Genomic DNA, 21104 nt, shown 5'->3' with positions numbered 1-21104 from the left:
AAAGTAATGCAGAACAAGAATCTACAACCAAGAATACTTTATCCAGCAAGGCTATCATTTAAAATTGAAGGAGAAATAAAAAGCTTTCCAGACAAAAAAAAAACTCAAGGAATTCACTACAACCAAACCAAGGCTGCAAGAAATGCTAAGGGGCCTGTTGTAAACAGATCAATAATAACCTTAAATGTAAATGGATTAAATGATCTGATCAAAAGACATAGGGTAGCTGCGTGGATAAGAAAATAGGACCCATACATATGCTGTCTACAAGAGACACACCTTAAAACAAAAGATGCACATAGACTGAAGATAAAAGGATGGAAAAAAATATTTCAGGCAAATGGAAATTAAAAAAAAGCTGGGATAGCAATACTTATATCAGACAAAATGGACTTTAAAAGAAAGACTATAGTAAGAAATAAAGAAGATCACTACATAATGATAAAGGGAGCAGTCCAACAGGAAGATATACCGTTATAAATATCTACGCACCTAATATAGGAGCACCTAAATATATAAAGCAGATTTTGATGGATTTAAAGGGCGAGATCAACAGCAATACTATAATAGTAGGGGATTTCAATACCCCACTAACATCACTAGTTAGATCCTCAAGAAAGAAAATTAACAAAGAAACATCAGACTTAAAGGACAAACTAGATCGACTCAATTTAATAGCTATCTTCAGAACCTTTCACCCTAAAGTAGCAGAATATACATTCTTTTCAAGTGCTCATGGTACATTCTCTAGGATAGACCACATGTTAGGGCACAAAAGTGGTCTCAACAAATTTAAGAAGACTGAAATCATATCGAGCACTTTCTCTGATCACAGTGGCATGAAACTAGAAATCAACAACAGAAAAACTAAAAAATACTCAAACACTTGGAAACTAAATAGCATGTTATTAAATAACAAATGGGTTAACAATGAGATCAAAGAAGAAATTTAAAAATTCCTAGAAATGAACGATAATAAGCATACATCAACTCAAAATTTATGGGACACAGCAAAAGCAGTCCTAGAGGAAAGTTCATAGCATTGCAGGTATACCTCAAGAAGCTAGAAAAAGCTCAAATAAACAATTTGACCCTGCATCTAAAAGAACTAGAAAAAGAACAGCAAGTAAAGCCCAGAGCTAGTAGAAGGAAGGAAATAATAAAGATCAGAGTGGAAATAAATGACATAGAGGCTAAAGAAACAATACAGAGGATGAATGAAACCAGGAGCTGGTTCTTTGAAAAGGTAAACAAGATCGATGAACCTTTAACCAGACTCGCCAAGAAAAAAAAAAGAGAGAGGACTCAAATAAATAAAATTAGAAATGAGATAGTGGAGAAATAACAACTGACACAACAGAAATACAAAATATTGTAAGAAAATACTATGAAGAACTGTATGCCAAAAAACTAGATGACCTAGATAAAATGGAAAAATTCCTTGAAACAAATAATCTTCCAAAAATTAATCTGGAAGAATCAAAAAACCTAAACAGACTGATTACACCAAATGAGATTGAAACAGTTATCAAAAAACTCCCAAAAAAGAGAAGTCCTGGGCCTGATGGTTTCACAAGTGAATTCTACCAAATATTCAAAGAAGAACTAACTCCTATCCTTCTCAAGCTATTTCAAAAAATTCAAGAGGAAGGAAGACTTTCAAGCTCCTTTTATGAGGCGAGTATAATTCTGGCTCCAAAACTAGGCAAAGACAACACAAAGAAAGAAAATTATAGGCCAATATCCCTGATGAATTTAGATGCTAAAATCCTCAACAAAATATTAGCAAACCGGATCCAGCAATATATGAAAAAAATCATACACCAGGATCAAGTGGGATTTATTCTGAGGAGGCAAGGCTGGTACAATATTCACAAATCAATCAATGTTATTCATCACATAAACAAAAGGAAGGAGAAAAACCACATGATAATTTCAATAGATGCAGAAAAAGCATTTGATAAAATCCAGCACCCATTCATGATCAAAACTCTCAGCAAAGTGGGAATACAGGGAACATACCTCAACATGATAAAAGCCATCTATGAAAAACCCACAGCCAACATCATACTCAATGGGCAAAAATTAAAAGCAATCTCCTTAAGATGAGGAACAAGGTAGGGGTGCCCCCTTTCACTACTCTTATTCAACATAGTTCTGGAAGTCCTAGCCACAGCAATCAGACAAGAAGAAGAAATAAAAGGCATCCAAATTGGAAAAGAAGAAGTAAAACTATCATTATTTGCAGATGATATGATAATGTATATAGAAAACCCTAAAGTCTCAGTAAAAAAACTACTAGACCTGATAAATTAATTCAGCAAGGTGGCAGGATATAAAATTAATACTCAGAAATCAGAGGTATTTTTATATACTAACAATGAACTGTCAGAAAGAGAAATTAAGGAAGCAATCCCCTTTACCATTGCAACCAAAAAATAAAGTACCTAGGAATAAATTTAACTAGGGAGATTAAAGATTTGTACTCAAAAAATTATAAAACATTGATAAAAGAAATCAGGGAAGATACAAACAAGTGGACGCATATACCGTGCTCATGGTTAGGAAGAATAAACATCATTAAAATGTCTATATTACCCAAAGCAATTTATAAATTCAATGCAATACCGATTAAAATACCAATGACTTAATTCAAAGATATAGAACACATATTCCAAAAATTTATATGGAACCCAAAAAGAACACGAATAGCCTCAGCAATCTTGAAAAGGAAGAATAAAGTGGGAGGTATCACACTTTCAGATATCAAGTTATACTATAAGGCCATTGTACTCAAAACAGCCTGGTACTGGCATAAGAACAGGCATATAGATCAATGGAACAGAACTGAGAACCCAGAAATAAACCCATACTTTTATGGACAACTGATATTTGACAAAGGAGGTAAGAGCATACATTGGAGTAAAGACAGCCTCTTCAACAAATGGTGTTGGGAAAATTGGACAGCTACCTGCAAAAAAATGAAACTAGACCACCAACTTACACCATTCACAAAAATAAACTCAAAATGGATAAAAGACTTAAATGTAAGCCGTAAAACCATAAGCATCTTAGAAGAAAACATAGGCAGTAAGCTCTCTGACATCTATTGCAGCAACATATTTGCCGATTTATCTCCAAGGGCAAGTGAAATAAAAGACAGGATAAACAAATGGGACTATATCAAACTAAAAAGCTTCTGCACAGCTAAAGACAATAAGAACAGAATAAAAAGACAAACTACACAATGGGAGAATATATTTGACAATACGTCTGATAAGGGGTTAATAATCAAAATTTATAAAGAACTAGTAAAACTCAATACCGGGAAGACAAACAATCCAATCAAAAAATGGGCGAAAGAGCCCTGGCCGGTTGGCTCAGTGGTAGAGCATCAGCCTGGCGTGCAGGAGTCCTGGGTTCGATTCCTGGCCAGGGCACACAGGACAAGCGCCCATCTGCTTCTCCACCCCTCCCCCTCTCCTTCCTCTCTGTCTCTCCTTCTCCTCCCACAGCCAAGGCTCCATTGTAGCAAAGTTGGCCCGGGTGCTGAGGATGGCTCTATGGCCTCTGCCTCAGGCACTAGAATGGCTCTGGTTGCAGCACAGCAACGCTCCAGATGGGCAGAGCATTGGCCCCTGGTGGGCATGCCGGGTGGATCCCGGTCGGGCGCATGCGGGAGTCCGTCTGATTGCCTCCCTATTTCCAACTTCAGAAAAATACAAAAAAAAAAAAAGGGCAAAAGAAATGAATAGACACTTCTCCAAAGAGGACATACAGATGGCCAACAGGCATATGAAAAAATGCTCAACAACACTAATCATTAGAGAAATGCAAATTAAAACCACAATGAGATATCACCTCAAACCAGTCAGAATGGTGCTCATCAACAAAACAACACAGAATAAGTGCTGGCAAGGATGTGGAGAAAAGGTAACCCTCCTGCACTGCTGGTGGAAATGCAGACTGGTGCAGCCACCGTGGAAAACAGTATGGAGATTCCTCAAGAAATTAAAAATCAAACTGCCTTTTGACCCAGCTATACCACTTTTAGGAATATACCCCAAGAACACCATAGCACTGTTTGTTTTTTTTTTTTTTTTTAAATAAATTTTTATTAATGGTAATGGGATGACATTAATAAATCAGGGTATATATATTCAAAGAAAACATGTCTAGGTTATTTTGTCATTAAATTATGTTGCATACCCCTCGCCCAAAGTCAGATTGTCCTTCGCCACCCTCTATTTAGTTCTCTGTGCCCCTCCCCCTCCCCCTAACTCTCCCCCTGTCCTCCCTCCCCCCACCCCTGGTAACCACCACACTCTTGTCCATGTCTCTTAGTCTCATTTTTATGTTCCACCAATGTATGGAATCATGTAGTTCTTGTTTTTTTCTGATTTACTTATTTCACTCCTTATAATGTTATCAAGATCCCACCATTTTGCTGTAAATGATCTGATGTCATCGTTTCTTATGGCTGAGTAGTATTCCATAGTGTATATGTGCCACATCTTCTTTATCCAGTCTTCTATTGAAGGGCTTTTTGGTTGTTTCCATGTCTTGGCCACTGTGAACAGTGCTGCAATGAACATGGGGCTACATGTGTCTTCACGTATCAATGTTTCTGAGGTTTTGGGGTATATACCCAGTAGAGGGATTGCTGGGTCATAAGGTAGTTCTATTTGCAGTTTTTTGAGGAACCACCATACTTTCCTCCATAATGGTTGTACTACTTTACAGTCCCACCAACAGTGAATGAGGGTTCCTTTTTCTCCACAGCCTCTCCAACATTTGCTATTACCCGTCTTGTTGATAATAGCTAATCTAACAGGAGTGAGGTGGTATCTCATTGTAGTTTTGATTTGCATTTCCCTAATAACTAATGAAGCTGAGCATTTTTTCATATATCTGTTGGCCATTTGTATCTCTTCCTGGGAGAAGTGTCTATTCATGTCTTCTTCCCATTTTTTTATTGGATTGTTTGTTTGTTTGTTGTTGAGTTTTATGAGTTCTTTGTAAATTTTGGAAATTAGGCCCTTATCTGAGCTGTTGTTTGAAAATATCATTTCCCATTTAGTTGGCTGTCTGTTTATTTTTATATCAGTTTCTCTTGCTGAGCAAAAACTTTTTATTCTGATGTAGTCCCATTCATTTATCTTTGCCTTCACTTCTCTTGCCATTGGAGTCAAGTTCATAAAATATTCTTTAAAACCCAGGTCCATGAGTTTAGTACCTATGTCTTCTTCTATGTACTTTATTGTTTCAGGTCTTATATTTAGGTCTTTGATCCATTTTGAATTAATTTTAGTACACGGGGACAGGCTGTAGTCGAGTTTCATTCTTTTGCATGTGGCTTTCCAGTTTTCCCAACACCATTTGTTGAAGAGGCTTTCTTTTCTCCATTGTGTGTTGTTGGCCCCTTTATCAAAGATTATTTGACCATATATATGTGGTTTTATTTCTGGGCTTTCTATTCTGTTCCATTGGTCTGAGTGTCTATTTTTCTGCCAATACCATGCTGTTTTGATTATTGTGGCCCTATAATATAGTTTAAAGTCAGGTATTGTAATGCCCCCAGCTTCATTCTTTTTCCTTAGGATTGTTTTGGCTATTCGGGGTTTTTTATAGTTCCATATAAATCTGATGATTTTTTGTTCCATTTCTTTAAAAAATCTCATAGGGATTTTGATGGGAATTGCATTAAATTTGTATATTGCTTTGGGTAATATGGCCATTTTGATTATATTTATTCTTCCTATCCAAGAACAAGGAATATTTTTCCATCTCATTGTATCTTTTTCGATTTCCCTTAACAATGCTTTGTAATTTTCATTATATAGGTCCTTTACATTCTTTGTTATGTTTATTCCTAGGTATTTTATTTTTTTTGTTGCAATCGTGAAGGGGATTATTTTTTTGAGTTCGTTTTCTAATATTTCATTGTTGGCATAGAGAAAGGCTATGGACTTCTGTATGTTAATTTTGTATCCTGCGACCTTACTGTATTGGTTTATTGTTTCTAATAATCTTTTTGTGGAGTCCTTCGGGTTTTCGATGTATAGGATCATATCATCAGCAAAAAGTGATACCTTTACTTCTTCTTTTCCAATATGGATGCCTTTTATTTCTTTGTCTTGTCTGATTGCTCTGGCCAGAACTTCTAGCACCACGTTAAATAAGAGTGGAGAGAGTGGACAACCCTGTCTTGTTCCTGATTTAAGGTAGAAAGTCCTCAGTTTTTTGCCGTTTAAAATGATGTTGGCTAATGGTTTATCATATATGGCCTTTATCATGTTGAGATATTTTCCTTCTATACCCATTTTGTTGAGAGTCTTAAACATAAAATTGTGTTGTATTTTATCAAAAGCCTTTTCTGCATCTATTGATAAGATCATGTGGTTTTTGTTCTTTGTTTTGTTGATATGGTGTATTACGTTAACCGTTTTGCGTATGTTGAACCATCCTTGAGATTCTGGGATGAATCCCACTTGATCATGATGTATTATTTTTTTAATATGTTGTTGTATTCGGTTTGCCAGTATTTTGTTTAGAATTTTAGCATCTGTATTCATTAGAGATATTGGTCTGTAGTTTTCTTTCTTTGTGCCATCCTTGCCAGGTTTTGGTATGAGGGTTATGTTGGCCTCATAAAATGTGTTTGGAAGTATTGCTTCTTCTTCAATTTTTTGGAAGACTTTGAGTAGAATAGGAACCAAGTCTTCTTTGAATGTTTGATAGAATTCACTAGTATAACCGTCTGGGCCTGGACTTTTATTTTTGGGGAGGTTTTTAATAGTTTTTTCTATTTCCTCCCTGCTGATTGGTCTGTTTAGGCTTTCTGCTTCTTCATGACTCAGTCTAGGAAGGTTGTATTGTTCTAGGAATTTATCCATTTCTTCTAGATTGTTGTATTTGGTGGCATATAATTTTTCATAGTATTCTACAATAATTCTTTGTATATCTATGATGTCTGTGGTGATCTCTCCTCTTTCATTTTGGATTTTATTTATTTGAGTCCTGTGCCTTTTTTCCTTGGTGAGTCTTGCTAAGGGTTTGTCAATTTTGTTGATCTTTTCAAAGAACCAGCTCCTTGTTTTATTGATTTTTTCTATAGTTTTTCTGTTCTCTATTTCATTTATTTCTGCTCTGATTTTTATTATCTCCTTTCTTCGGCTGGTTTTGGGTTGTCTTTGTTCTTCTTTTTCTAGTTCCTTAAGGTGTGAAGTTAAGTGGTTTATTTCGGCTCTCTCTTGTTTGTTCATATAGGCCTGAAGTGATATGAACTTTCCTCTTATTACTGCTTTTGCTGCATCCCAGAGATTCTGATATGTCGTATTTTCATTTTCATTTGTCTGTATGTATCTTTTGATCTCTGCGCTTATTTCTTCTTTGACCCATTCATTTTTTAGAAGTATGTTGTTTAGTTTCCACATTTTTGTGGGTTTTTCCCCCTCTTTTTTACAGTTGAATTCTAGTTTCAAGGCTTTATGATCAGAAAATATGCTTGGTACAATTTCAATTTTTCTAAATTTGCTGATATTGTCTTTGTGGCCCAACATATGGTCAATTCTTGAGAATGTTCCATGTACACTAGAGAAAAATGTATACTCTGTCGCTTTGGGATGAAGTGTCCTGTAGATGTCTATCATATCCAGGTGTTCTAGTATTTCATTCAAGGCCACTATATCTTTATTGATTCTCTGTTTGGATGACCGATCTAGAGCCGTCAGCGGAGTATTGAGGTCTCCAAGTATGATTGTATTTTTGTTAGTTTTTGTTTTAAGGTCAATAAGTAGCTGTCTTATATATTTTGGTGCTCCTTGGTTTGGTGCATATATATTAAGGATTGTTATGTCTTCTTGATTCAGTGTCCCCTTAATCATTATGAAGTGACCATTTTTGTCTTTGAGTACTTTTTCTGTCTTGTAGTCAGCATTATCAGATATGAGTATTGCTACACCTGCTTTTTTTTGGGTGTTGTTTGCTTGGAGTATTGTTTTCCAGCCTTTCACTTTGAATTTGTTTTTATCCTTGTTGCTTAGATGTGTTTCTTGTAGGCAGCATATAGTTGGATTTTCTTTTTTAATCCATTCTGCTACTCTGTGTCTTTTTATTGGTAAGTTTAATCCATTTACATTTAGTGTAATTATTGACACTTGTGGGTTCCCTACTGCCATTTTATAAATTGCTTTCTGTTAGTTTTGTATCTAGTTTGATTCTTCTCTTTTGTTTTTCTATCATTTGTTTCTGTTTGTTTGTGTTCCATACTTCTTTCCTCTGTTGCTACCTTTTTTAAGTCATGTGTTTTTGTGGTGGTTTTTTCTAGGGTGGTTACCATTAAGTAATGAAAAGGGTACCTACCATATTCATTGTAGTACCCTATCTTATAAGTATTTCTGCACTTCATCGTCCTTTGCTACTGTTAATCTCCATTCTCTCCCCCCCTTTTTTTTTTCTTTGTTGTCACAGTTTAAGTTTGGTTTTATTGTGTTCTTGGTGGAGCTGTTACTTGTGGTGTTGTTTTCTTTTGTTCTTTGAATCTGGTTGGAAAACCCCCTTTAGTATTTCCTGGAGTGGGGGCTTTCTCGTGATAAATTCTCTCATCTTTTCTGTATTTGTGAATGTTTTTATATCTCCTTCATACTTGAAGGATAGCTTTGATGGGTATAGTATTCTTGGCTGAAAGTTCCTCTCTTTCAGGGCTTTAAATATTGGGGTCCACTCTCTTCTAGCTTGTAGAGTTTCTGCTGAGAAATCTGATGATAATCTAATAGGCCTTCCTTTATATGTTGTACTCTTCTTTTCCCTGGCTGCCTTGAGAATTTTTTCTTTGTCATTGGTTTGTGTCATCTTTATTATGATGTGCCTTGGAGTGGGTTTGTTGGGGTTAAGAAAACTCGGTGTTCTGTTTGCTTCTTGAATTTGAGGCTTTAGTTCTTTCCACAGGCTTGGGAAGTTCTCGTCTATTATTTGTTTGAGTATATTCTCCATTCCATTTTCTTTCTCTTCTCCCTCTGATATACCTATTATTCTTATGTTATTCTTTCTGATGGAGTCAGATAATTCCTGTAGGGCTTTCTCGTTTTTTATTATTTTTGAGTCTCTTTCTTCTTCTCTCTGTTGTGCCTCAAGTTGTTTGTCTTCTATTTCACTAATCCTATCTTCAATCTGGGTTGTTCTGCTAGCTAAACTTGTTACCTCGTTTTTCAGCTCGTGAATTGAGTTTTTCATTTCTGTTTGATTTGTTTTTATAGTTTCAATTTCCTTAGTAATATATTCTTTGTGTTCATTGAGTTGTTTTCTGATCTCCCTATATTGCCTTTCCGTGTTTTCTTGTATATCTCTGAGTATTTTTAAGATTTCTATTTTAAATTCTCTGTCATTTAGCTCCAAGGCTTCCAATATGTTAAGTCTTTTCTCCATAGATTTTTCCACATCTATTTGTGTTACCTCTCTTTCTTTTGTATCCATAATATTCGATTTCCTCTTTCTTATTGGCATCTGAGGGTGGTCTTGTTGATAGCACACAGGCGCACTTTCTCGCGGCTTGAATGAACGTCCCTGGGGTAGCTTCCTCCACACCCTCGTCTCTCAGATTCGAGTGATAACAGTCCTATTGCTTTCAGTTTGCTCCGAAGATAAATTTTCCTGTTTCTAGTTGATAAATTTGTTGTGATTTTGGGGAGATCTGTCGGACGCGCTGCTCACGGCGCCATTTTCACCATAGCACTGTTTGAAAAGAAGAAATGCACCCCCATGTTTATGGCAGCATTGTTCACAATAGCGAAGATCTGGAAACAGCCCAAGTGTCCATCAGTGGATGAGTGGATTAAAAAGCTTTGGTACATGTATGGAATACTACTCAGCCATAAGAAATGATGACATCGGATCATTTACAACAACATGGATGGACCTTGATAACATTATACTGAGCGAAGTAAGTAAATAAAAAAAAAACTAAGAACTATATGATTCCATACATAGGTGAGACATAAAAATGAGACTCAGAGACATGGACAAGAGTGTGGGGGTTACGGGGTGGAAAGGGAGGAGAGGGAGGGGGTTGGAGGAGGGAGGGTCACAAAGAAAACCAGTTAGAAGGTGACGGAAGACAATTGGACTTTGGGTGATGGGAATGCAGCATAATCAAACGTCAAAATAACCTAGAGATGTTTTCTCTGAACATATGTACCCTGATTTATCAATGTTATCCCATTAAAATTAATTAAAAAATTTAAAAATCTCAATTTACTTACGGGTTTACCAACTTCTGAGATTATAAAAGAGAAAAAAGATGGAAAGGAAATGAGAAAGTAGCTCATCAAATTTGTAGGTGACCAGGTCGTTGGTCAGGCAGAACACCAATGTTTTGAGCCATGTTCAAAGAACACACACCCCCTCACCAAGTTCATCCCGGTGAGTGAAACTACTGCAGAGGCCTAGCAAGAAGATGATAGCACACTTAGATGGATAATTAGACAAGTGTTATTGACAAAAGTATGAAGGAGGTATTGGCAGTGGTGTATGCTGGTGAACTGACTAGTGTGAGGGTGCATCATTTTATAAGATTTGCCAATTTCTGAGGTGTAAAATGCTCCCACCATAGCAGATTTCAAGTTACCACAGTAAAGTCCCCAAACCAGAAAAATGGAAGAGTGTGCAGGTGCAGACCTTGAAAGGCAGCACCAGCCAGCTCAGCTGGTCTCAGCACACCACTGAGGAGACCCTCAGGGACAGTGCAGTCCCCAGGATTTGTAACAGTTGGAAATGCTAAGCTGCCTAAACCTACCCAAACCCAAAAAGAATGAACTGAAGATGAGAACTTTACTCAAGGAAAAACAGCTAGGCTACGATGACATTGCAGGGAGGAAACTAGGAGAATAAACGTCACGACCTCTCCCTCCTCCCTCCCATCCCATAACGGTGTGCCCCACAAGCTGACACCAGCCAGGAGCCAGAAAGCTCGGGAGCCTACTGACATAATCCATATAAGGCAGCTTCCCGGGATACAGAGCAGGTTAGAAAAGAGATGCTCAACTTCACTAGTTATAATGGAAATGCAAATCAAAACCTCAATGAGACACCACCTTACACCTGTTAGAATAACTATTACCAATGAGACAAGAAACAACAAGTGTTAGAGAAGATGTGGAGTAAAGGGAACTCTTGTACACTGTTGGTAGAAATGCAAATTGGTGCAGCGTCTGTGGAAAACAGTATGGATATTCCTCAAAGGACTAGGAATAGAGCTACCATATTACCTAGCAAGCCTTCTTCTGGTATCTACAAGAAAAATTTGAAAACACTCATTCATAAAGATACATGTACCGCTATGTTCATTACAGCACTATTCACAATAGTCAAGATGTGGAAATAACTTAAGTGTTCTTGGACAGGTGATTGGATAAAGAAGAAGTGATATATATAAAGGAATACTACTCAGCCATAAAAAAGATGCCTCTTGAGAGTATAATGCTAAGTAAATAAGTCAGACAGAAAAAAATAAGAACCATATGATTCATATGTGAAATATAAAACAACAAACAAACAAACTCATAGACACAGACAACAGTAGGGTGGTTACCAGAGGAGAAGGGGAGTAGGGAGAGAATGAAGAGGGCAAAGGGGTCAAATATATGGTGGCAGAAGGAGACTAGAGTTTGGGTGGTGAGTACACAATGAGGTATACAGATGATGTATCATAAAATTGTATACTTGAAACTTATATAATGTCATTAACTAATGTTACTCCAATAAATTTAATTTTTTAAAAAGAAAGAATGCCTCTAAGAAGGCAAACAGATGATATATAGTACATTGGGCCATGTAGAGGCTCAAAGCCCAGCCTTAATAACAGCAGCACAGAACTCCATGCAATCTCTATAATGCTGAAAGAAAACCAAAGTAAAGAAAATAAAAACTTAAAAAATCCATCTAGATAAAATAAATATAAACTTATCATTCAAATTAACTCCATTTCTTCCAATGGTTGTGAAGCAGTTCTAGTCTAAAATATGCTTTCCAAATTCACTGTCATAGAAACAAAAGTTAAGCAGAAAATAAATATTGGTAAAACTTGCCAATATAGAATCATCTTGCAGATGCTGACTCCGGCACTTTGGGAAAGTCCGTGGAGGCTGCTGATGCTATTGCTTTACGGGAAAAAGGAGGTAATGAGAAGCCATTCCTCTTCTTTAGAGAAGCATCTTACGTCACTGCAGAACCTTTCGGAAGTTATAACAAACCATGGTTTTGAGGCATTCTCAGTTAGTAATTACATGAATAATTATAGGATTGACTCAGTTAGTTTTAGAACATTGGTTTGATGTGACATAGGACTAATCAAAAGTTGTCATTTTAATTTATACAATGAATCTTAAGATGAGTAAGCAAATAGATGCTGATTATTGGCATAACTTGATAATACCCCATCAGAAGACTTTTAAGGAGTTTTGTCACTACCAGGAGTGCATGCCTATGACAGCAGGGACTGTGAAACTGAGGGAGATGCTGAAGCTGGCCAGATTACACTCCGTTCAGCAAGACTACACTTGCATAAAGAACCAACACATCAAGCAAACTCCAGCATCTGGAATAGGCTGGAAGCTCACAATAGGTCCACAACCCAAGACAGCATGCCAAAGAAGACAGAGTAACGGGATAGCCCAGAAGAATGAGGCTTGTTTAAGTCCCAGAACAAAGCTTCATACATTCTGTAACTGTCTTCTTTAAACTGACTTAAGGCCCTGGCCAGTTGGCTCAGTGGTAGAAAGTTGGCCTTGCGTGTGGATGTCCTGGGTTTAAATCCTGGTCAGGGTACGTAGGAGAAGTGACCATCTGCCTCTCCATCTCCACCTCTCCTTCTCTCTCTTTCTCTCTCTTTTCCCCTTCTGCAACCATGACTCAGTTGGTTTGAGCATATGGAGCCTCCGCCTCAGGTGCTAAAAATAGCTGTGTTACCAGCATGACCCAAGATGGGCAGAGCATCAGCCCCAGATAGGGGTTTCTGAGTGGATCCTGGTCAGAGAGCATGTGGTAGTATGTCTCTCTATCTCCCCTCCTCCTCTTCTCTCACTTAAAAAGAAGAAGAAAAAGAAAAATTAAACTGACTTAAGGGATCTGGTCATCCCACATCCAACCTCACAACAAATAAAATAGCTGTAAAATCTAAGGATAATTTTGGGTGAGGAGTTGTAAGGGGGAAATGTGTAGCCCATACTGAGTCACCATAACATCTCCCAACTCTTTGGAGAGGTTTACAATGCACATTCGTCTTCAGCATGGATTCCCCCATGAAAATCACAAACATCTTACTTTCTTGGGTATTCTCCCTTCCTCACACAGTTTCGGGCTCATAAAAGGTCCACAAAACTTATGAAACTGAACCACAAACTGGCGTTTGCTTTGCATTTTAATTTGTCTTTGATTGTTTTATTCCTCTGTGAAATCTATGCCTTTCTTCTAGTCATTTTGTTTTATTTCTTTCAGCAAAAGAAACATAAATCATTCACTTCCTAGTTCCATCCCACTTCCAGCTTTAATTCTTACATAATCTCAGTCCCCAGGGTTTACTGCTTCTCAATTTAAGAAAATGAGTCTCTTACACATACAACACATACAACACACACCCTTTGCGTATGCCTTTTTACACAATTTTAACTGTACAAGCCTCTCGCGTCATCTATCATCATGTGTGAGTGAGTTCACACTGTGAGAACATTCCAACACACAGTAGATACTAATGCCTCCCAAAGGACAAGAGCAAGTTTTGTTTTCATTTCACTTTGATCACGTGCTCACTACTAACATAACCCTAAATGACTCTGTTTTATTACTAGATTGTTTGGGTAATGTCATTATCAAAAAAAAGGGGGGGGACAAAATACCAAGTGGTGGCAAGGATGTGGAGTGTAAGAACTCTCATACACTGATGGAGGCAGTGTAAATTGATGCAAACCCTTTGGAAAACTGTTTGGCAGCCTCTATTGCAGTTAAACATAGGCATCTAAGCATATGCCCGATATATGCCCACATGTCCCAAAAGACGTGTACAAGAATGTTTGTAGAAGCATTAATAGCAAAAAACCTTGAAAGAACAACTCACATGTTGTTGAAGAGGGTCACTGAGAGGGTGTAATTTGCCACTGACCCTTGAGCTGGATCCAGGCAATCAGGAGCTCCTCAGCCCCTGCCCTGTCCTTGGAATGCACGTTCTGCCCACGGTTCCCATGATGGGAGCTATTTCAAGGACACAGCTTTGAGAAAGTAAGGTGTTGTTGAGACCATCTGGACTGACATGTGAATGAACTAAATTAAGGCCTCTACATAAACTTTTAACACTCTGACAGGTGGTGCGGAGATCCACCCACCTTGCAGCCACCCAAAACAAGCCTCATATGTAAGCTCCCTTGTTTATTAAACCTGCCCCCTGTCATTCTGGAGTGGTCTGCCTCTTCCTTTGGTCTCCTTGCTTTCCATGTACAGGGGCCAGTTTGCAAACAAACACGTGTCCATCAACAGCATTCAGAATGGGTGAAATGTGTGTTGTGGTCATACCATAAAGTCCCATACTGCAGTGACAATGAAGTGACTGTACACGCAACAGCATGGCTAAATCTCCAACTGAACAAAAGAATACATGCTGCCTAGCCCCATATATATAAAGCTCAAAAACAGACAAACTGCCGTGTTCAGGAATGCAAAACAAGGTGGTAAAATTAAAAAGGCAATGCAAGAAGTGATCACCATTAAGTCAGAAGATGGTCCTCTTTGGAGAGCAAGGGCAAATCCAGTTCCAGGAGCTTCTGGAGAGCTGGCAAGATCCAACTTCTTGATATAGATGGTGACGCACAATATTTACTTTATACAAACATGTAAAGCTGTACAACATTATTTTATGTGCTTTTCTACTGTGGTATTAGACAATTGGTAAAAAGTTTAAAGGGGGAGAAGGTCCACATAAGATAATCATTATCAAATTATAAAAAAGAAAAGAAAACGTTTTCAAGTGGAAGAGAGAGTGAGGTAGGTCAGTTTCACTCCACAGGGCAGACCTCCAGTGAGCAGTCTCTGTAGGAGGGCAGATTTTGGTGAGGCCAAATTACAACAGTAAGAAAAGGATGGCGAGAAAGAAAGGAAGAAAAAAGTGGAATAGAAAAGAAAGAAATGAAATGAAAAGAAAAGAAAAACTAGTTCACAACTATGGTTGCTTGAAAACAGAACATCCCTTGTGAGAGAATGAATGTCCCATCACGGAAGCTATACAAGCACAAGCTAGATAACCACTGGGAGGGATGCTCTGAAGAAGATTCAAACACTGGGAGATGAATTGTAAAGAACGTTCCTTCAAACCTGAGATTCTGCTATTCTCTTTCTCACCAGTTAAAGGTATGGCTACTCAAAGGGAGAAACAAAACAAAAACAAGAACCATGGTCCAAATATCCTAAATGTATAAAGCAGATGCTCACTTTTCAAAATGGGTTCATTTCCATAAAGAACTAAGGTGTATTTTAAATGTTTGTTTCCAAGCCATTAACTATCTAACCGAAAGGGCAAGTAGAGGGGGTGGAGTGGCAGACTTCAAGGTACCACTGAAGGGGCCACTGCCAAATGAATACAAAGCTGGTGTCAGGAGAAGATGAAGCCAGAGATTCAATTTACCCACAATGTTCCTCAAAGGCATCTATTCTTTAATGCTTTATTAATAAAATAGATGAAGTTCATAAAAATCATGGAGTTAGGAGATTACCGCCTGGTGTTAAATCACAAAGATTCATCCTCTTAATCCCCCAGCTAATATCAGCCAATAGATTAAATTTTTGACACTCTTTGGAGAAAGACAGCTGAGCCTGGGTTGAAGGTTATCTTAGAACATATTACAAGAGAAAACAAGCTCCATCAAGCGGGTCATAATCTCATTTATTCTCCTTCAAAACAGAATGGGCTTTCTGTTCTAGAAATATTCCCGTGGCTCAACACATCGGTGAGGAGACACGACACTACCTGTGGCTCTCATCCAGTTTGCTAACTAATTCTATCAACAACCTGAACCAACTTAACACTATGCAAAAACACAGCTGACTTAGCAATCTGTAAATTATACACGTACATAAATCTGGACCCAAATGTGCTGTGTTTTGCTCCTGTTAACGTGCATGGGTTCTTATTGGCACCTACAGTTGTTTGCTATAGGTTTCTGAACACTAAAGCATATGTTCTGCTCGAATGGGACCATTTAGGGTAATATTTTTGTAGTTTCCTGGCACTAGGGTCTGCCAGCCTTCCTAAAGCAGATCTCCTATTTGCCTCAGCGAGCGTTCTGAAAGTAAGTGCCTGCAGATTTAAGCAACCATCAAAAGACATTCTGGAGCAACACTTTCCAACCATGCATATGAAGAGAAGCAGGCTAGCTTTGCCTATGTGGCAATGAAATCAACTGGAGGATTTGAAACGATGGCCAATACGACCACAAGCAAGCACAAATCAAATCTGGCCCATTAATTATTCCTGCTGACTATTTACAACTGTCCAAATAAGAGATAATTATCAAATGTCACCTTCAAATGGTATTCAGAATGTACCAAAGAAAGTTAAACTAGATTTTAATCCCATCAAGATCAGTAAACACCTTAAGAGTGGTTTTGTTTTTTGGGTTTTGGAGGGGGTGTTTTGTTTTCTTTTGTTTTGTTTTGTAATCCAATGTCAAGCCTAAGTAAGAGTTGCAGCCAGAAAAACATGGTGGAATAGGGGAAAGATCCTTGAACCAAGATTCACTAGAATGTAACTTACTCAGAGTAAGGGGCTTTCTTGTTTCCTACCACATCCCCAGTGTTCAATTAGTATGCTCAGCAAATCTTTATGGGATGAACAACTACTGACTAGTCCCTACGCTGCCTTTAACCACCTTTAACTCCCTCTTTACTAACCAACTGTAGGTAAATTATTTGACCCGAGGATTCTCAGTTCCCAAAACTCTGAAACGGAAACACTGCACCTCCTTTGCCAGTTGATGAAGATCAAAAGTGATATTTTATGAAAAGAGACTTTAAATATATATTATAACGGGTACACACATATTAAGAGCCCGTTATTCTGCCCGTGCCTTTAGCCAAACCATTGACAAAAGTAAAAATACTGCCCTCCCTTGAAACAGAATTAGCTTCTCCTTTGCCCTCTTATTCTGTTTGGATGTGGTAGCATGGCTGTTAGCCAAAATGGATGTTGTTCTTGTTGTTATAACATTTTATTTAATCTCCACTGGGAAATTATGCTTCTCTAGAGAAAACAATGGTAATACGAGGAAGGTCATTTCACCGTGTACCATAAGAAACATGACACTGGGGTCAAGAGGCTTAGAGGTTCATCAGTACTGCCCTTAAATATTTGAAGAAAAGCAATACTTTAATTTTTTCATCTATACAGTAACAGGGAAGGAGGGCAGATTATCCCCAAGGTCTGTCTTAGCCTCCAGTTCTATGATATTCCAGACACCAGATACTCAAATGCCCCAAAACAAAGTCAGTTCTACTATCCATTAGCATAAAATTAGAATAGTTTTTCAAGCATGATGAAAACAGTTCCACAGGTTAAGTCATAAATGTCTGGAGAAACAATGATGCTACAAGAAAAATGAATGCTATCCTTTAAGGAACACCTGCTTCAGGCACTATATGCCAGCCACTTTGAACGCCACTTAATATTCCTAGGACTCAGTTTTCTGATCTTTAAAAGAGGAACAAAAATACTGCATAAACACCACTGGGAGAAAATACCTAATGAATTAATCAAAAAGTAGTGCTATTTTTAAAGGCAAAGTGCTATTTAAAATACTATAATGTCCAGGAAAAAAAAGGCTGGTGGATTTTGGGAGGAGAAAATCAATATTTTTAAATAGACTTTTTCCATCACAGTAAAATAATATAATGCATGTAGATACTGTAATATTTCCACAAATTTTTTTCTATTTGTGTTCAGGAAATACAATGAAAGAAATCACTAAAAACTTAAATTCCACATTTCATGATTGGAATCTTTTCTTCTGAAATAATACATAATTTTAAAAGTTCATCCTTTCTCCCAACATGTTTTGTTTTGGTTGTTGATGCTGTTTGATTAGTTGGTTGGTTGACTGAAGTTGAGCTTAGGAAATGGTGCTGAAGTTAGAGTGCCAGCACCAAAAATATTGAGCTAGTTCTTCAACTGAGTTCTACACATGCGTTCAGAGGTGAAGTGGCTCTAGGTCAACTAAACTAGAAGGTGTTCTGCCTTCTCAGCCCCAGTATTTTTTTAAATTATGGTACCAGCTTCAGGAGTGTGTGCGCATGTGCCCGTGTGTGTGTGTGTGTGTGTGTGTGTGTGTGTGTGTGTGTTATTAGCTCCAGGATTTTTAAGTTTCTCCTATGAAGCCCGACGAATCTTGTGACTTCTACATGTAAGATTCTCTTACTGCTCTCTCCATTCAAAAACATACCATGGTATATATTAGACATACGAGGTTTCCCCTCTCACTTAAAGGACTTTGCCTCTTCACCAAAAAATGAAATTGTCACTGATATTGATAAGAATGTTGATGTCACTGCCAAGGGGATCCCCCAGTCAGCAAGATTGCCTCCATATCCCCTAACAGGCCAATAACAATAGCAATCACAGCACATTTAACTCTAAAATAGTGGTTTTACTTTTTAAAAATCTTTGAAAACCACCAGCTTTTTTATAGCAGAAGAATTCATTGTGGCTGTTTGTGCAGTACTTATCATCACCTTCTATCCCCAGGTAACAGCTGTGACCTTGCTTTAAAAGCCACCTTAGTTTTGAGTGAGGAAGACCTTGAAGGGAAAGGTGACCAGAAACTCTTCAATAATCTTATTTGTAAGAGGTACATAATAAAAATAGTAATTATTTCTAGTAAGTATTTAATACATGATGATTTGCTATCCTAGTTATTTTATTATAAGATAAACTTAAATCACTTCTTAATTAAAGAGTGTTTTTAGTAGCATAAGTCACTTTTCATGCCCTTCCCCTCACTCCCTAACTAAATCCAAATAGAAGCCCAAGCTTTAACACAGCTCTTTAAGGCTCCAAAACCAAGATATTCACATATTTTTAAAACCCAATTCCCGAGTTAGCGCTTCATGTCCCTCTCATGAATGTCATCTGTCTCTGGAAGGAGAACGTCCAGGAGTCTATAAAGAGCTTCTATAAGGCTGGCCTTTCATTTTAGTCCTTTGATGACAGAGAGGGCACTGCACCTATTTGCTCTGTAAGCATCTCAGCCTGGTGCTCCGCTGTGAGTCCTGAAGGCATCTGAAATGTTTCCTTTTCCAGCCCTGCTCCTAGGTCTATCGCCCCCCTCCCTTCGGGGTACTGTCTATCTTAAGGCCACGGGGGAAAAAGAGGGGCGGGGAGCATTGGTTTATTGGGTAGTTGAGATCTACAGGCTTGGTGAGCTTGGGAATTTATAGGTGAGCAAGATTAATGGGCATAAAACACTGTTGTGTTTGGAAGAGAGGAACTGTGACAAATTCGTACCTGTGACCACTTAGCCATCTGCACCGGTCGGTGCCCTCCACTTCCACCTGAGTCTAGGAAATTCTGCCCCTGATGGCCTTAACTTAACCTCAAAGTGGGTGGGTGGCTCGGTGAAGAGGTGAGATCCGGCAGCCTGCAGCATGTCCCTAAATTCCTGCGTCCCTACACCTCGGACTTTCGGGCGCCGGGGTGAAGGCGGAGGCGGCTGGAGCTGGCGATCTCCACAGCTGGCGCCCCCTGTGGGGAGGCGACGCCGCGGGGGGCAGCAGCCGGAGCGCTCCAGAGCCTTCGCGGAGGGTGGGCTGTTCCGATGGGGGACGCGCGGCCGCTCCTGCTGCGGCTGGCTTCCCATCACTTTTCCCAGTACTTTGCTCATCAGCTGTTACGCTCTCTGGTGAGGAGACCGAGAAGGCGGGAGAAAGGCCCACAGGACGTCCCCAGGGGACCTCTCCTCTCGGGATGGGGGCCCATCAGACCCCGCCCCGCCCTGCCCACCTTTCCCAACCTCCAGGTGGCAGCCGGGGCGCCCGTGCCGCGGCTCCCAACGGAGCTCTGGGTTCTGCTGCATCTGCTGGCGCCGAGCGGCGGGATGCGACTGCAATAAAGGCACGGATGAAAAGCCCGGGTGACTGAAACCCGAATGCACCTCTTACCATTGGACCGCCGGACAATATTCTCCAGAAACGTGTTCTGCGGGGCCACCAGTCCCCTCCTGCCTCCGGCCATGGTCATCCCCCCGCCCCCCGCAGCTCGGAGTCGGGGGCGTCCCGGGCGGCTTCTCACGGCAGCAGGAAGCGGGGCATGGGGCCCGCGTGCGATCCCGGCTCGAAGCGCTCCATGCGCCCCACGGGGACCCAGGCGCTCAGAGGCGGCGGCTCCCTCCCGCTGCCACCCTCGCGCCCTCTTCGCGCTTCGCTCCCTGCGGCCCGCCTGGCAGTGCACTCGCGCGGGGCTCGCCTCGCCGCAGCCGCCTCCGGGTGGGCGGAGGGAGCCGCGGCGCCTGGGCTGGTGGCGCCCCCTACCGGGCGCGTGTCCCCAGCGGGCCTGCGGGAGACCGAGCCGGGGTCCCGCCGCGGCCAGGAGGTGGCGACCCGCTGTGGGCCAAGGCTGGGTTGGCAGCGCCACCCTCTGGGCACAGCCGGGGATTGTGTTCAGTGCGTCTTGGGCTGGGTGGAGAGGAGGGCAGCGTGAGCAGCTAGCTAGTGGATTCCCTGCCAACAAAGTCTCCCCAAGTCCTTCGGGTCCATGATGATGTAACTCTCTTCCTTTGCTCTGTTTCAGGCAGGAGCCCTTGGGACCTCTGACGCCCTTAGAACACCTTCCTCTTCCCCCTAGGCTTTCTATGCCTATCTGTAAAAGTTGCTCCACCTTGATTTTGAAACCAGTGTTGTACCAGTAAATTAATGAAGTTGTGTTGTAGGAGGTCAGACTTGAAAAGTGACTGACTGAGCTCCAGATGAGATACCTTGAGTTGTTGTTTTTAAAGATAATCAAAAGCCATATAGACATTTTAATGATGTTTATTCTTAAAAGAAAAAAAAAAGATAATCAAAAGCCAAATGCAGGCTCT

The 21104-nt window shown here is 39.7% G+C and overlaps 1 protein-coding gene across 2 annotated transcripts in view; it reads right to left on the bottom strand.

Annotated features, from left to right (window-relative positions):
• KCNH1 (potassium voltage-gated channel subfamily H member 1) overlaps positions 1-20289 on the bottom strand; it is a 334319-nt gene extending 314030 nt beyond the window's left edge. For both annotated transcript variants that reach the window (XM_066366052.1, XM_066366053.1), the window contains exon 1: positions 20188-20289. In XM_066366052.1, the coding sequence (XP_066222149.1) occupies positions 20188-20266 (79 nt within the window). In that variant the 5' untranslated portion in view covers positions 20267-20289. The remainder of the gene's footprint in view (positions 1-20187) is intronic.
• Positions 20290-21104: the final 815 nt, after the last annotated feature.

The sequence above is a fragment of the Saccopteryx leptura genome, chromosome 2 (assembly GCF_036850995.1).
Source record: "Saccopteryx leptura isolate mSacLep1 chromosome 2, mSacLep1_pri_phased_curated, whole genome shotgun sequence".
NCBI lineage: Eukaryota > Metazoa > Chordata > Mammalia > Chiroptera > Emballonuridae > Saccopteryx > Saccopteryx leptura.
The sequence above is the reverse complement of the archived record's forward strand: the minus strand, read 5'-3'. Positions and strand labels throughout refer to the sequence as shown.